Here is a 16,243-nt window from a genome sequence, read left to right on the forward strand (position 1 = left end):
ACCTTCGAGCTACACGTAGTGGCTGGGTGACCCAGGGCTAGTTACTGAGGTTCTCTGTGCTTACCCCTCCCCCGAAGTGGGGACCAAGAATTGTAGGTCTTCTGGAAGCTCCAGCTTGTGATCCAAGCATCAGCCCCCTCTGCAACATCCCCAACAGGCAGATCCCAGGGGGAGGAGGCTCATTCCCTCCCACAGGAGCCTATTTCCCCCAGAGGGGCGTCAGGTGGGCATCTATAGGCCAGCCCAGAACGGGGCAGAGACCACTGTCCCGCCCCACCGGTTCCTTGGTCCTCCTTGCCTGGTGCCTGGGGCTGGCCTACCCTGGCCCAGCACTAACGAGGGTCTCTCCACCCTGGGGACCCTATAGGCGGATGCCCACACCCAGTTCCCAGAGCAGGGCAGGTTCCTCCAGCTGCAGGCCCTGAGCACGGCCGACGGGGGCGACTACAGCTGCACGGCCCACAATGCCGCGGGCAGCACCAGCGTGGCCTTCCGTGTGGAGATCCACGGTGAGTGGCCTCACCCTGCCGCCCCCCCACGCTGGCCCTCCTTCCGGCTGCAGCCCCCAGCACCCACTCCCTCTGTGGCTCTCCCCCAGCGGTGCCCACCATCCAGCCAGGACCCGCCACAGTGACCGCCTCTGTGAACCAGACGGCCCTGCTGCCCTGCCGGGTGGACGGCACCCCCCCTCCCCTCGTGAGCTGGCGGAAGGGCGGAGCCCCCCTGGATCCTGACGGCCCCAGGTGAGAGCTGGGCCGGGAGGGTCTCGGGGGCGGGTTCTAAGCAGAAACCCGCCTGCGCAGTTGGAGCAGGAAGGTGGCTGTGTGGCCAGCACGTGGGGGCTTCTCAGAACCCAAGAAACAGGCTTGGGGATGTCAGGAAACTCGGGTGGCTGTCTGTCTGTCTGTCTGTCTGGTTTTGACTCTTGGTTGCTCATCTCTGTTTCTGTGGGAGGGGGCTTCATGCTTCTCTCTTTGTGTCTTTCTCTCAGGCCCATTTTCTACACCTTCCCCACTATGAACATGGCAGAGACAGCCCCCTGGTCCCCTCTGCTCCCAGGTTATAGCTTCTGAGTTCATGCAACCTGCAGAGTCTAGAGAACTGCCTGACGATCCCAGTTCTGAGGGTGGAGCATTCCACTGGTCCAGCCTGAGTCTAGCTGGTCCAGCTCATCCCCAGTCCTGCTGGCTGGGGTGCAGTCCAGACGTGGCCCCAGGAAAGGACAGTCCTCAGATCTGGGGGACATGCTCAGAAAGGGTGCTTTCTGGATGCTGCCGCCTGCTGACTCTTAGGGAGAAGCTGGGCCCAGGTGGGAACACGGGAGGCCCCCACAGCTGCCCATGGCTGTGACCTCCTCTGACCTTGGCCTCATGGATGCAGGACTCCAGAGTTAGCACTTTCCTACCAGGAAAGCCAGGGGCAGAGGAGACACCACCAGGGTCCAGCTCCTCCAAGGGCCTCACTAGGCTGCTGGTCTTCGTGGCAACCCCCTCCCTCCATTCCAGGCTGCAGGTCCTGCCCGAGGGTTCCCTGAGGATCCAGCCCGTCCTTGCCCAGGACGCCGGCCACTACCTCTGTCTTGCATCCAACTCTGCAGGCTCTGATCGGCAAGGCCGCCATCTCCAGGTCTTTGGTAGGTAGACGAGGGAAAGCATGTTCCTTGCCTTCAGCATCCATCCCCTGTCTGGGCTGGGTCCAGCTTGGTTTTTGGGTTCATCCTTGCTGTCAGGAGCAATGGCTTCTCAGTGTTCTTGACTATGAAGCCTATGAATAAAACTTGCGACCACACATACTCAAAAGGTACATACTTATTTTATGCATATAGCACATACACTTAATACTATACTATTGTATTGAATGTGCACAGATAGAAAACATTTGAAAAGATAAGATTCAGAATCACTACCAGACGCTCTAATCTGCTGTTCTCATTCCAGTGGATCCTCTCGGTGGAGGCCACTCTGCTGGGCCCTGGCCTTGAGCAGGGCTGATGAGGAGTGGGACGCTGAGGGCTACATTCAGGGAGAAGTGGTTAGGGGGCCGCCAACCTGGGGGGCAAGCAAAGGTCCTATCACCCCAGATTTGGGAGCCTGTTGGAAGATTCCTGCAGAGTGTCTCCTGTTCTCCCCGTGAGGATGGGTAGATGGTGGTGGAAAAAGCCCCTGCCCCTGCCTCCATCCTGCACCCTTGTCTGCTGTCTCCCCAGAGCCTCCAGCCATCACCCCTGGCCCCTCCAGCCTCACCCTGACTGCCCACACCCCTGCCTCACTGCCCTGTGAGGCCAGCGGCTCCCCCAAGCCCCGGGTGGTCTGGTGGAAGGATAGACAGAAGTTGGATTTCCATCTGCAGCAGGATGCTTACCGGTACGGAGCTGGCTCTCGGGGTGGCACCATGAGGTGCTCAGGGTGGGGAAGGGGGTGCCCGTTTCATGGTGGGGAGCCCGGTCAGAAACAAGGCAGGGAGGCACTCTGGTCCTCAACAAAGCACCAGGATCTGTGTCTCAACCTCGGGGGTCTAGAAGGATCTTCACCGAGATGCCCAACAGGGGGTTTAACACCATTATAGTTGCTGGGGCCTAACAATGTCGATACCTGGAGGCCTGAGTTCGGTGCTGGGGCCTAACAATGTCGATACCTGGAGGCCCGTGTTTCTCAAAGGTAGCTGATCATGAAATGACCCCTGGGCACATTAAAGGAGTCAATTCACCAATTAATTCGCCAGATATTTGCTGTGTCAGGTGCCGGACCATCACGGAGCTTTTGTCTAAAGCAGGTGTTCAACCAACATAAGCTGTTCTGATAAGGGACTTGGATCTGGTCGCTATTATAGAAGTTGTCAGAGCTGGTGATTGCAGAAAACATACAGGGTAACAGAGAAACACAGGGATGAAAATTAAATTTGCCCACAAGCTCAACAGCCACATCTTTAAGAATAGAAACTTCTAGAAGAAATTTCTAGATTCAGGGCTGGGGAGCAGATACCAGAGGAGACATTAGTCATGAGATACCCAGTCCCCTGCATCCAGATTGCTGGGCAGGCAGGTCATAGCTGGCTGGGCTTGGGTCAGCCAGGCCCGCCGCTTAGCAGCCAACTGTCTGTCCCAGGCTCCTGCCCTCCAACGCCCTGCTCCTGGCAGCTCCCGGCCCCCAGGACTCAGCCCACTTTGAGTGCGTGGTGAGCAATGAGGTGGGCGAGGCCCGCAGGCTCTACCAGGTGACCATCCACGGTGAGTTGGAACAGGAGGAGTGAGAAGATAGGATGGGGGTGTCACCTGCATCTCTTGGTCCCACCTGACGCAGCCCTGACTCCAGCACTGTTCCTGTCACGTAGGATCTCTCAGGAGAGTCCTCTCCCCAGTCCAGATTATTCTAAACCCCAATCTGACTTTGTCATCACCCTGGTGAAAATTCCTCCCTTCACGGCTACCCACTGCACTCAGGATAGAATGCAAAGGTGTCACCTGGGTCCGCAGGGTCCTGTGCATGCTGGCCCAGCCAACCGCCCCCCCACCCCCAGGTTCAGCTCACCCCAAGGCCTACCTCACTCTGGGATCCAGTCATGCTGCTTAGCTTTTAGTTCCTCACCTCAGGGCCTTTGCATATTCTGTTTCCCTCTGCACATGCCATTCCCTCTGCTCTGAACACTTCACGCTTCACCCAGCGGACGCTTGCTCTTCCTTCAGATCTCAGGTTAAATGGCACTTTCCCTGGAGACCTTCTCTGGCCTCCCCAGCTCTGAGCTCCCACTCTTGTGAAGGCTGTCTTGTGAAACACTCCAGAGACACCTAGCTGGTATCTCTACAGAAAGCAGTTCTTAACTATACCCCAAAGCCCAGCAAAAAATACTTCCCGAGTGAGTGTTGTGACCTCTCTCTGTTGCCCCTCCCTCCCTGGTCCTTCGTCACTAATGTCACCTGTGTCTTAGTCTTCTGTTGATAGCTCTCATTCACCTGGCCCAATGGCTGCGTGGTCCCCCGTGGACCTCAGCAGGGCCTCAAGCCTTGTATTGCATTATAGTACCTCCCACCATTGCCGACGACCAGACAGACTTCACCGTGACCAAGATGGCGCCCGTGGTCCTCACATGTCACAGCACGGGTGTCCCGGCCCCGGTCGTGTCCTGGAGCAAGGCAGGCACCCAGCTGGGGAGGCGGGGGAACGGCTATCGTGTCTTGCCTTCGGGTAAGTAAGGGTGAGCCACAGAGAATGGAGACTGGGGGGATCGGGCGCAGGGTATGAAAGCAGACCATTGGAGCCAGGTGGGAGAACAAGATGGAGCGCCCCGGCCTGGCTCTGCTGTTCCCTGCTGTGTGACCTAGGGGGACCCCTCACCCTCTCTGGGCCTTAGTATCCCCACTTACGCACTAGCGTGTTGATGTTCATCAGTGGTCCCCTGATGTTAGTTGACAGATCGGTGCCGCTCCTCATGGCAACGTGAGGAAAATAATATCTACGTGAGAGTTTTCATAAAGCTAGTTTGATTTCATCCGAAGGATTTTCCATTACTCTGAAATTATACTTTTCTTAATATTTTAGTGTTAGAAGTTCCTCTCTTTCATGAAATCAAGGTGATAGTAGATGGGTGCTTTTGAAATGTCTTTGCCTGTCAAAATTAAAAGTTGGCAACTTTATGGGGATTATCCAAATTACATTTATTTGTTAGTTGGTGAGCTGGTGAAATCCTAAAGCCTGAGCACCACTGGCCAGATCTGCGGTTTTCAAACTCTTCCAAAGCAGTAGAACCCTTTCTTCTGACAATCGGTTATAGGGAAGCCCATCACGTAAAGGAAGTTGACATTCTGGTTCCATCTGGGGCTGGGGTGGTCCAGGAAGGTTAAAATGGTGTTCACCGAGCACCCAAGACTAAGGAAGACAGGGCAAAGGGAGGACAGATGAAGCAGTAATCTGGGAAGGCTTCCTGGAGGAGGCAAGTTTTGAGCAAATCACGGCAAAGGTAGCAGGGTGAGGGCCTGTGGAACTATGGGCGGGCCAGGGATTCTAGGCAGGGTGGTGGCAGGTCCTGGAACATCACAGCCAGAAGTTTCTAGAGACCACCCTGTCTGATTCCTCGTTGTACACATGGGGAAACTGAGGCCCCAAGAGTGGAAGGGACTTGCCCACAGTTATGCTCCAGACAGGGAACACAGACAGGCCTCGAACCCAGGTTTTCCCTTGCTGCTTACAAATGGGCAGGGAGGCAGGTGGAGTGGCCTGCAAGAGAGACACCAGGGTGGGGGTGGGTAAGGGACGTCTGTCCTGGGTCCCCTCAGCCCTCTCCATGCCCCGCTGCCACCCGCAGGTGCCCTGGAGATCGGGCAGGCCCTCCCCATCCACACCGGCCGCTACACTTGCACGGCCCGCAACTCTGCCGGCGTGGCCCACAAGCACGTGGTCCTTACTGTGCAGGGTAAGCGTCTCCTGGCAGGTGGAGGAGAGCTAGAGACAGGTAGGGCTGGGTAGGGAGGTGAGGACCCCAGGTTTCAGATGCCCAGACCTGCCTCTGATCTGACTCCCCGATGGGATTCCTTGGGAGGGAAGAACTGGCCCCCCGGAGTCCTCCGTGCTGCGATTTCAGGAATCCCCTGTTCCTTGTAGAGGCTCCTCTCTCTGGTGCTCAGGGACCCCTGGTGGGAGGGGCCTGGGCGTTAAAGGTGTCCCCAGGGACCTCTGCAGCCCTGTCCCCTTGCAGCCTCCCCCATGGTGAAGCCTCTGCCCAGCGTGGTCCGGGCTCTGGCAGCAGAGGAGGTGCTGCTGCCTTGTGAGGCTTCGGGCATCCCCCGGCCAAGCATCACCTGGCAGAAGGAGGGGCTCAGCATCCTTGCAGGTGAGTCTCAGCACCAGCAAGGGAAGAACTGTATGGGCCTGGGATCCTCCCGCGTGCCCCAGGGAGGGAGGGGGGGTACTGGGGGGGGCTCTGCAGACCTGCTGGGAGGTCCCAGAAAGTCCATGCGTCCGCTTCACCTCCTGCCCACCTGTCTCTGTTCACCAGCCAGAGCTTGATAGTCTGAGCACTCAGTGGCAGAGTTGGCAGGATGGGGGTGGCGGGGGCAGCCTGGCTGGGCTCTGGGGCTCTGTCCCCCTGAACCCTGTGATCACAATGAGGCACTTGCTGCCTGGTCAAACAGAATGGCCAAGTGGCCCTCCTGCCCTCCTCGGTGGTCCTGCTGCCCCCACCACCAGCCCCTGATTTCCTCCCCGCTAATCCAGGAGCAAGTACCCAGGTCCTACCCACCGGACAGCTTCGGATTATCCACGCCAGCCCAGGGGATGCCGGGAATTATTTTTGCCTTGCCCAGAACAGCGCGGGCAGCGCCGTGGGGAAAACACGGCTGGTGGTGCAAGGTGGGCCCAGGGAAGGGGGCTGAGGCGGACCCCAGCGGGCTAGGGCCTTTGGCATCCCTGCATCCTTCCCTATCCCAGCGTGGCTTGTATTCCAGACAGAACTGAGGGAAAAGCATCTTCTCCCATTTTGTGCTCAAGGTCTGCCTTTTGACCGTAACTCGGGTCCCTCTGCGTCCTCTGACCTTTCATGAATCATCCCTCATTCATTTGTGGCTTTCCAGTAACAAAAGCCATTTCTGTCCCCTTAGCCATTGTGTGTACATTGGCATCACCCTGTCACAGCTTCACCAAACTCAACAGTCCCCAGATTGTCCAGAGCACGGGCAGTGGCCTATGACAGAGGTGGTGGAGGCAGCAGATGGGGGTGGAGGAAGGGGCGAGGGGGATGCCGACTGCCTAGGGCGCTGGAGAGGGGCAGCCCACCCCAGCCCAGCCCCCGTCCCCACGTGGCCCTCCCTCTCCCCACAGTCCCGCCCGTGATCGAGACTGGCCTCCCTGACCTGTCCATTACCGAAGGCTCCCACGCCCTCTTGCCCTGCTCGCCCAGCGGCAGTCCTGAGCCCAGCATCACCTGGGAAAAAGATGGCCAGCCCGTGTCCGGAGCCGAGGGGAAGTTCACCATCCAGCCTTCAGGGGAGCTGCTGGTGAAGAACCTGGAGGTGAGCCTCCCACCCTGTGCGGCGCGAAGGGGAGTAATAATGACAACGGGAGCAGAAAACCTCTGCTGAGCAGCCCCCCGTTTGTCATGGTCTGTGCTGAGCGCTGTGCAGCTTTTAATCCCAGGGGTATTATAATCCCCAAGTACAGATGAAGAAACTGAGTGAGGCTCAGAGTGTATCCAGTTTTTGCCAAGAGGCAGAACCAAGATTTGAACCTGGACCCCCGTAGCTAATTCCTGAGGGACAGAAGGAGCCCTGGACGGGGTGGGGGGCGGGGCACAGAGATGACTCTGTGTCCACACTGTGCCTGTTTGTTGTCCACCCTGCTTTGTTGCTGACCTGAGCCCAGGGCGTGGGTGTGATCCCCACCCCCCTCCCCAACAGCACTTAGATTCTATAATTACAAACGGGCCTCTCTCTGGATGGATGGGTGGTGGCTCGGTGGGTGCACCTGCTGTGGGGGGGGGCAGGCACAGCGTCCTCTGACCTTGCCGCACGGAGAGCCAGATAGCATGGTGAGTGCACCAGCCTTGCTGCAATGCCCCACGGGACGTCTCAGAGCTTGGCTGAGCGCTCTCTATAAAAGGCACCCAACACGGGGCCTGTCTCAGGGATGATGGGAGCATGGATGAGCTGGTGCAGGTGAAGTCCCGGACAAGGCGTCCGGCACATCGTGGGTGTTGTTACCATCGTGCAGTCAGGGCTTGGATGGTTAGGAAGGCTGCAGGGGGGTGCAGTGGGTGAAGCAGAGCCATTTACTGGCTGTGTGACCTTGAGTAAGCCCCTTCACCTCTCTGGGCTGCATGCTCCCAGGGAACCTGCGGGAGAAGGGGTCCCTAGGAGCTGCGGGTGGGGGCAGTGCTCAGGCTGACCCCTCCTCTGCCGACAGAGCCAGGACGCTGGGACCTACACCTGCGTGGCCGAGAACGCCGTGGGCCGCGCCCGCCGCCGCGTGCACCTCAGCATCCTGGCACTGCCCGTCTTCACCACCCTGCCTGGGGACCGAAGCCTGCACCTCGGGGACAGGCTGTGGCTTCGCTGTGCGGCCCGGGGCAGCCCTACCCCCCGCATTGGCTGGACCATCAACGACCGGCCAGTCACGGGTCTGGGCCTCCTGGGAGCGGGTGGATGGGGACCCAGGACGTGGGAGGAGGGCAGACTGGTGGGGAGACCCAACCTCGTGGAGAGGAAGACGGTGTCAGGTTCTGGGTCTCCAGACTTGGCCCTGTGCGGGGGGAGCAGAGCAGACCCACGTGTGGCCGTATGTGACGGGTCACATGTCAGACCTGACAAGAAGCCACCTGCGAAAAAGACTCAACCCCGAGACCTCAGGGCCGGGAGGGGGCTTGAGTTCCAACCCAGCACTGCTGCTCCCACTGTGGGCCCCTGGGAAAACTCCTTTCCTTGGGGGCGGGGCTCTGTTCTCCCATCTGGTCCCCAGGTGATGGTGAGAGAGGCGCAGGGCCTGCACAGGACACAGGGTATATAGTAGGTGCTCAATAAATGTCTGCTGAATTGATGAATTGCTGAGTCCCCTCCACCGCAAAGTGATATTTTCAGACGCTCCTAAACCGGAGTCCAGGAGCTATGAAATGGGCTCAGCAGCTCACCTTTGTGCACCTGCGAGGACTACTTTGCCCGGACCCCGCCACCTCCCAGGGAGGGAGTTTGGGGGAGTGATTCAGCCTCTCTGAGCCCAGCTTCTTCATCTCAAGATGGAGATAACAGGGGTGCTGAGGGTGAACTGGTTTAATGCGGGAAGTGCATGTTAATAGGCCCCCAAAGACCTACCCTCGCCCGCGCAGCCAGCTCACGGTGCAGACTTGAAAATGATAGAAGTCTGGTTCTTCCAGCACATCCCCTACCGTGGCCTCTTGCCTGCCGTGAATGGGTCTGACATGGTCAAGCTCCCACCTCGGGAAGAGACACCTGTTTTCATGTCTTTGCTAAACACCTGCTGGGTACCCCGGCCTGAGTGAAGTATTCAGGGCAGGAGGGGTCCCTAGCACCCTGGACTCAAAACCCTGCGGGGCATCTCTTTTCTACCAGAGGGGGTGTCTGAGCAGGATGGGGGCAGCACACTGCAGCGGGTGGCCGTCACCAGAGAGGACAGCGGGACCTACGTCTGCTGGGCCGAGAACAGAGTGGGCCGCGTGCAGGCTGTCAGCTTCGTCCATGTGAAGGGTAGGGCATGAGCCTTGTGGCCTTTCCTGAGACCCCCGATGAACCCGATGTGTTGGTTTTTCTAAGAAATAGACCTCCTGACCTCTGAACTGGTAACCCTCCACCCTGACTGTGCCTTAGGATCTCCTGGGGGACTTTAGAAAATACTGAGGCCAGGTTCCCCCTCTGACTCCAAAAACCAGCCTCTCTGGGGTGAAGCCCCAGCATCAGGATTTCTTATGTTCCCCAGATGAGTTGGCTGCAGGTAGAATGAGATCTGACCAATTGGCGGGCAGCACCACCCTCAGCGGCATGGGGCCCGTGTAGAAGGAGGGCACGGGGGCCAAGGTACCCCGGCAGGAAAATGCCTGAAGTTTGCCAGCCTACCAGTTGTCCCCCACGGCCCTGCTCGGTCAAGGGCAGCATGGTAACCCTCCATGATGCCATGACTTAGTTTGCTTCCTTTCAGGATGGGTAGGGTGGAGCTTCATAGAGGGGAATGAGCAGCCCAAGGCACCAGGACGCAGGTGCAGCTGGGTTCAGCCTCAGGAAACCAGCAAGCCTGGAAACTGACACAGGGCAGCCAAGAGTGGTTTAAGATTTGCATGGGGGCGCTTGCATGGCTCAGTCCCTTAAGCATCCCACTCTTGATTTTGGCTCAGGTCATGATCTCATGGGTTGTGGGATCGAGCCCTGCATTGGGCTCCATGCTCAGCACAGAGTCTGCTTGAGATGCTCTCTCTCTCCCTCTCCCTCTGCCCCTCCCCCATTCGTGCACAATAAATAAATAAATAAATAAATAAATAAATAATAAAATCTTAAAAAAAACAATTTGCATGAAGCAAGGATCAGGGATGTCTTAGTGTTGCTGTGTCCAACCAAGGTGTCCTAATGGTTATGTAGTCTTTATTTCCCAAAGTCCCCGGCAGGTACTCTGCAGCTGGGACAATCCATCCATTCGAGCAAGTATATGACACTCATAACACTACCTTCTGTCCTGTACCTGCCTCAGGCATCACTAATCAATCACAGCACTATTCCCACTCTGTTTCAAATCGGTGTTCCCAGCAGTCTATTTCGCTTGACCCATGACATGGAAGTTGTGTGCCATCCCTGATGCGTTGACTATTCACAGTCATGCTGGGCCAGCAGGAGCCTCTGGGGATGGGTTTATGGGAGAGGCTGAGGGAACCTCCTTTCTGACATTTTGTCTGATGTTATCTTGCAGAAGCCCCTGTGTTGCAAGGGGAGGCCTTCTCCTACCTGGTGGAGCCTGTGGGGAGCAGCATCCAGCTGGACTGTGTGGTCCGTGGCGCCCCGGCACCTGACATCCACTGGATCAAAGATGGCCTCCCGCTCCGGGGCAGCCAGCTCCGGTATCGGCTACAGAATGGCTCGCTGACCATCCGCAGGACGGAGGCAAGGCGGGACCCTGTGCCTTGGGGTGGGGACGACCCACAGCCTTTCCTGATGGCTTAGGAGAGTTCTTTAGCTTGCCACAGTCCCCTACAGTCTACAAAGCACTTTCCCACCCATGACCCAGATTCTCCCCGCCACTAACTCAAGTAACCTCCAGCCTGTGACTTTTCTCTGTGCCTCAGTCACCCTAGCCGTTCAGTGGGGCTAATAGTTGTTTCTACCTCATAGGTTTATCGTAAGAAATCAGTGAGATGACCCATGCCAGGAATTTAAGAGTGACCGGCCCCTGGGTAATACCAATAAATGTGATTATTAACAACCCCATAGCGCAAAGTAGACAAGTAAGAGTGCCCCATTTTACAGATGAAGACACTGAGGCTCAGAGAGGCCCATGACCAGTAAGTGCCCAAGGCAGGACCCCATCCCAGCTTCCCTGACTCCTGCTCTATGCTGTTTCCAAAGTCTTGAGCCCTGGGGCAGCCCCCCTCACCTTCCCAGTGGTCATGTGGACATCCATAATACTGTCCTGTTAGGCTCTTCCTTGGGGCCCTTGCTTTCGCCCACCTTACCTGAGTCTCTACCACGGGCTAGGCCCTGGTAGATCCTTTTGCTCTGATGAGCATGATTTCCTGTCCAATCTTAGCGGCCATGATCCCCATTTTAGCAATGGGGAGATGACGTGTACTCGTATGGGGACATGGCAGTGTATTTGTAACGAGTCCAGGACCGTCCCCAGTGGAGCCAGATTTAGTCCCATCCTGATCTGACCCCCAAATCTCCACTCCCACCTGCATGCTGTGCTGCCCCCACAGTCCCTGGGGAGCGGCCTCCAGGCTATCACCTTCTGGGTGTAGACGGTGGCCTCAGGCTGCCCCCCAGCTCCCACTCCTGGTGGCACTGCCGCTCAGAAGTGAATCTGAGCCGTGTTCTTCCCGGGCTTCCTCACCGGCCGTGGTGGTGGGTATCCCGTAGAAAAAGCTTCTCTCTCGCTAAGCTGGGAAAACACCGCAAACCATCTCCCCTCTGGAAGGCTCGCGGCACACACAGTAAAAGCCCCAAGGAATCTCGCAGCCAGAAGTGGGTTGTTGTCTGACTCAGTGTTTCCCGAACTTACTTCACCACGGAGCCCTTTTTTCAAGGAATCCCTAGTAATGTGCCATGGAGTGATGATACTTCATTGTACCCAGTTTGGAAGAGGGGGATCTAAATCATGCTTTTGCAGCATGTGGCTCCGCCGAGGGCAGCAAATCCATGCTCTCAGTCACCACTGACCCCCATGTTCCAGGTGTGAAAGGGGCTAGATCCTCTTTGGATGTCTGTTGACAAGTGGCCGTGGAGGCTCTTCTGATGAACTCCACGAGCCCCCGGCTGGTTTACCCTCTAAGCTCCTCTGGTTAGATGGGTCTTACTCCAGTCGCCTGTTTCCATGCCCCAAATGGCCCCCTCATTCTGCTCTCCTGAACACCACGCACCCCCTCCCATGCCCCCCTGCAGATGGACGACGCTGGCCAGTACCAATGCCTCGCAGAGAATGAGGTGGGCGTGGTGGAGAAAGTAGTGATCCTCGTGCTGCAGAGTGAGTCTCGGCCTCCCCCTCGCTTGGGCCCTAGGTGGGTAGGGACAGTGTCGGGGGGCGCTCAGGGGGTCGGGCAGCCATGCTGAGGCTGGCGTGGTGCATCCCAGGCTGTCTGATCAGAATGGAGGGCAGAGAGGGAGGGCCACAGACTGGGAATTCTCTGACAAATATTTGTCGAGAACACGCAGTTGAGGTCCCATGAAGATCCAGGGACCCAACAGCCAGGCCTGGGCGGGGGCCCCATTTATTCAAACTCACAACCATCCACAAGATCACAGTCACAGCTCTTGGATTTGCCAAGTAGCTGGTAGTTTACAGAGTACCATCTGAGCCCCAGAGTAACCCTGCCAAATCGTCTAAATAGGGATTTTGAGTAAAACTTTTTATTGAAGATAAACACACATAGGGAGAATACAATGTTATAAGGGTATAGCTCAGTGAATTTTGTTTTTTAATCTTTTATTTATTTACTTACTTACTTAGAAAAAGAGAGAGAGAGAAAAGAGAGCGCAAGCAGGGAGGGGCGGGGGAGAGGGAGAGAGAGAATCTCAAGCAGGCTCCATGCCCAGTGCAGAGCCCCACACAGGGCTCAATCTCACGACCCTGAGATCATGACCTGAGCCGAAATCAAGAGTCGGATGCTTGACTGACTGAGCCAGCCAGGCGCCCCTCGACAAATCTGCATAACATGAACCCACCAGGTTAACTTGCACCCAGAGCAAAAATAGAAAAATGGAACACTACCAGCCCCCAGCCACTCCCATCATATCGTACCCCCTTTCCAGTCAATGCCCCCTGCCCCCAGGTGATCCCTGTCCAGAGTTTTACCTTTAAAAATCAGCTTGGGGTGCCTGGCTGGCTCAGTCGGTAGAGCATGGGGCTCTTGATCTTGGGGTCGTGAGTTCGAGCCCCATGTTGGGCATAGAGATTACTTTGAAAAAAACAGCTTCATTAAGATATATACCACAAAATTCACCCATTCATACAGTGGAATATTATCCACCCTTTAAAAAGAAGGAAATCTGACACCTGCTACAACATGAACGAAACTTGAGGGCCTCAAGTGAAATAAGGCAGTCACCAGAACACACTGTATGACTCCCAATTATATGAGGTATCTAGAGTTGTCAGAGTCATAGAAACAGAAAGCTGACGGTGGGGGGGACAATGGAGAGAAGTGGGTGAATGGATCTAGAGTTTTGGTTTTGCAAGATGAGAGGGTCCTAGAGGTGGACGGCAGTGAGGGTTGCCCAACAGTGTGAACACACTCCACTACTCAACACTATACTTCAAAATGGTTAAGATGGTAAACTTCATGTTATATGTTTTCTACCACACTTTTTAAAAATGAAAAATTCACCCATTCTAAGCCTGCAGTTAGCGATTCTTAGTAAACTCATAGCATTGTCCATCCATCACCACGATCTGTTTCTGGGACATTTCTTATCACTCCAGGAAGCTCCCTCTGCCCGTCTGCTCCCGCCCCCAGCCCCAGGCAGCTGCCAATCTGCCTTCTGCCTCTGTGGACACACCTTTCTGGAAACCTCATCTAAGTGGAATCCTGTGTATTCTTCAGTTCCGAGTTCTTTCACTCATCAATGTGTTCACACTTCATCCATATTATAGCACCTATCGGTGCTTCATCCCGTTTTATTGCTGAACAGATCCATTCATCAGTTACTAGACAGTTAGCTGGTTTCTGATTTGGGGCTGTTACAAATAATGCTGCTGTGAACATCGGCATGCAAGTCTTTGTGTGGATATGTGTCCTCTTTTGTCCTGGGTAGATTCCTAGGAGTGCATTGCTTGATAAAGCTAACTTTTCAGGAAACCACCAAACTGGCTGTACTATTTTGCTCTTCTTCTAGCAGTGTATGAGGCTTCTACATTCTACATTCTTGCCAACTTTTTTGTTGTCTGCCTTTTTTATTCAGTCATCCCGTGGGTGCAAACTAGTATCTCACCGCGGTTTTCATTTGCATCCCTCTAATAACTAATGATATTGAGCGTCTTTGTGTGTGTGTGTGTGTGTGTGTGTGTGTGTACAGCTCGTTCATGTGTCTTCTCTGGGTAAGTGTTTTTCAGATGTTTCGCTCATTTTACAATTGGGTTGTTTGTCTTATGAATGAGTTCTGAGAGTTCTTTATGTCGTCTGCATACAAGTCCTTTATCAGATACGTGATTTACAGATATTTCCCTCCAGGGGCGCCTGGGTGGCTCAGTCGTTAAGCGTCTGCCTTCGGCTCAGGTCATGATCCCAGGGTCCTGGGATCGAGCCCCGCATCGGGCTCTCTGCTCCGCGGGAAGCCTGCTTCTCCCTCTCCCACTCCCCCTGCTTGTGTTCCCTCTCTGGCTGTGTCTCTCTCTGTCAAATAAATAAAATCTTTAAAAAACAAAAAAAAACAGATATTTCCCTCCATTCTGTGGCTTGTCTCTGCATTTTCCTATCAGTGCTTTGGAAGAGCAAAAGCGTTAAAATTTGACGAAGTCCAAATTTATCGATTTTGTATTTTATAGACTGTGTGTTCGGTATTATAGCTAAAAAAATCTTTGTTTAGCCTAAGGTCACATTCTCCTATAAGGTTGACAGTTTTCATTTTTACATGGAAGTCTATGATCCACTTTCACTTTGAGTTAATTTTTGTGTGAAATAAGTTCCTTTTTCTAAATTCCTTTCTCTTTTTTTTTTTTTGCATATGGATATCCAATTGCTCTGTACAATTTATTTAGATCTTAGTTTCCTCAGTGATGTCTTAATAGTTCACAGGTCTTATCCCTCTTTTGTTACATTGATTACTAAGTATTTTATTATTTTTGATGCTATTGTGGATGGAATTATTATTGGTTTGATTTTTGGGTTTTGCATTGCTAATATACAAAAATCCAATTGATTTTTGTATCTCGATCTTAGAAACCTTGCTGAATTTGTTTTTGAGTTCTGGTCATTTTTGCTAGATTCCTTAGGAGCTTCTGTGTATAGGATTTCCTACACGTCACCTAGGAGTGGAGACAGTTTACCTCTCCCTTGCCTCTGCGGATACCTTTCATTTCTTTGCATTGCCGCATGTCATTGGTTAGACCCTTGATGCAAGACTGAGTAGAAGTAGAGAGAGCAGACAGCCTCACCTTGTTTCCAGCTGTAGACAGGGAGCATTCAGTCTTCCACCGTTGAGTATGATGGCAGCTGTGGGGTTTTGCAGGTGCTTTTTATCAGGTGGAGGAAGTTTTCTATGTAGTTTGTTGCGAGTTTTGGTCATGGACTGTGGGGGTTGGGGGTGATTCTGGTTCCAGACAAGACAGCGTAGATGTGCTTCTCCCTACTCCTCCCGCTGCATACGGCTGAACACCTTGGACGTTACATAGAAGACAAACATTGACTCTGAAAGAGAAAAGAAGGACTGACTAAGGATCTTGGGACCTGTGGAGTGACAATGCAGCGGATTCCCCCATTTCTCTTTTTGCCTCGTGTATCCTGGGCAGAATGTTTGCTAAGGGACCAAGGGGCCCTCACACACACACGTACAGACGGCCCCAGCAAAAGCCTGCTCTCTCTTGCTATAGGACCAGGAAAGGAACAGCATAGCAAGATGGAAAGCTTTACGATGATGACCACCCTAGTCCAGCCAAACACCGTGAAAAAAACTGCAGCCCCACCCCAAGCCCCTTCAACGAAGACCAAGTGGGTGGGGAGCCTACACTTCTACCCGTGCCCCCTATCCCAAGCACCCCTGTGCCCCCCCTGGGGGGGTGGAGTCAGGTGAGGCCAAGTGAGGGGCAATAGCACATGTTCCCCAACCCCCCAGCCAGGGTGACGTCGGCAGAGAGAAGTGGGAACCTTGAACCCCCATGCCTGCCTGGGAATAGTAGAGCACCCCTCGTGTTCTGGGGTGCCCACGGAGGCCACCTAGGGCAGCTGGATTTTTACTCTCACCTGGCAGCAATGAAGCAGCAGAGGAGGCCTGCTGGGAAGTAAGAAGCAGAGGCTTGTCATGCTCAGAGTGTTCAGGATGCAGTTGAAACTCACTCGTCTGATCAATAACAAGGAAACTCTCAACTGTCGCTGAGCCAGGGACAGCGAGGTTGGA

At 54.7% G+C, this 16,243-nt stretch overlaps 1 protein-coding gene across 1 annotated transcript in view; it reads left to right on the forward strand.

Annotated features, from left to right (window-relative positions):
- The window catches only part of HMCN2 (hemicentin 2), a 148,486-nt gene that overhangs the window by 115,387 nt on the left and 16,856 nt on the right, over positions 1 to 16,243 (forward strand). Inside the window, exons 72-85 of the mRNA XM_032419010.1 lie at positions 368 to 509; positions 599 to 743; positions 1,506 to 1,633; positions 2,207 to 2,363; positions 3,105 to 3,226; positions 4,017 to 4,181; positions 5,299 to 5,406; positions 5,689 to 5,823; positions 6,207 to 6,341; positions 6,810 to 7,000; positions 7,890 to 8,103; positions 9,050 to 9,184; positions 10,392 to 10,582; positions 12,077 to 12,158. Of these exons, the coding sequence (XP_032274901.1) occupies positions 368 to 509; positions 599 to 743; positions 1,506 to 1,633; positions 2,207 to 2,363; positions 3,105 to 3,226; positions 4,017 to 4,181; positions 5,299 to 5,406; positions 5,689 to 5,823; positions 6,207 to 6,341; positions 6,810 to 7,000; positions 7,890 to 8,103; positions 9,050 to 9,184; positions 10,392 to 10,582; positions 12,077 to 12,158 (2,050 nt within the window). The remainder of the gene's footprint in view (positions 1 to 367; positions 510 to 598; positions 744 to 1,505; positions 1,634 to 2,206; positions 2,364 to 3,104; positions 3,227 to 4,016; positions 4,182 to 5,298; positions 5,407 to 5,688; positions 5,824 to 6,206; positions 6,342 to 6,809; positions 7,001 to 7,889; positions 8,104 to 9,049; positions 9,185 to 10,391; positions 10,583 to 12,076; positions 12,159 to 16,243) is intronic.

This window comes from Phoca vitulina, unplaced genomic scaffold (assembly GCF_004348235.1).
Source record: "Phoca vitulina isolate PV1807 unplaced genomic scaffold, GSC_HSeal_1.0 scaffold21, whole genome shotgun sequence".
Lineage (NCBI taxonomy): Eukaryota > Metazoa > Chordata > Mammalia > Carnivora > Phocidae > Phoca > Phoca vitulina.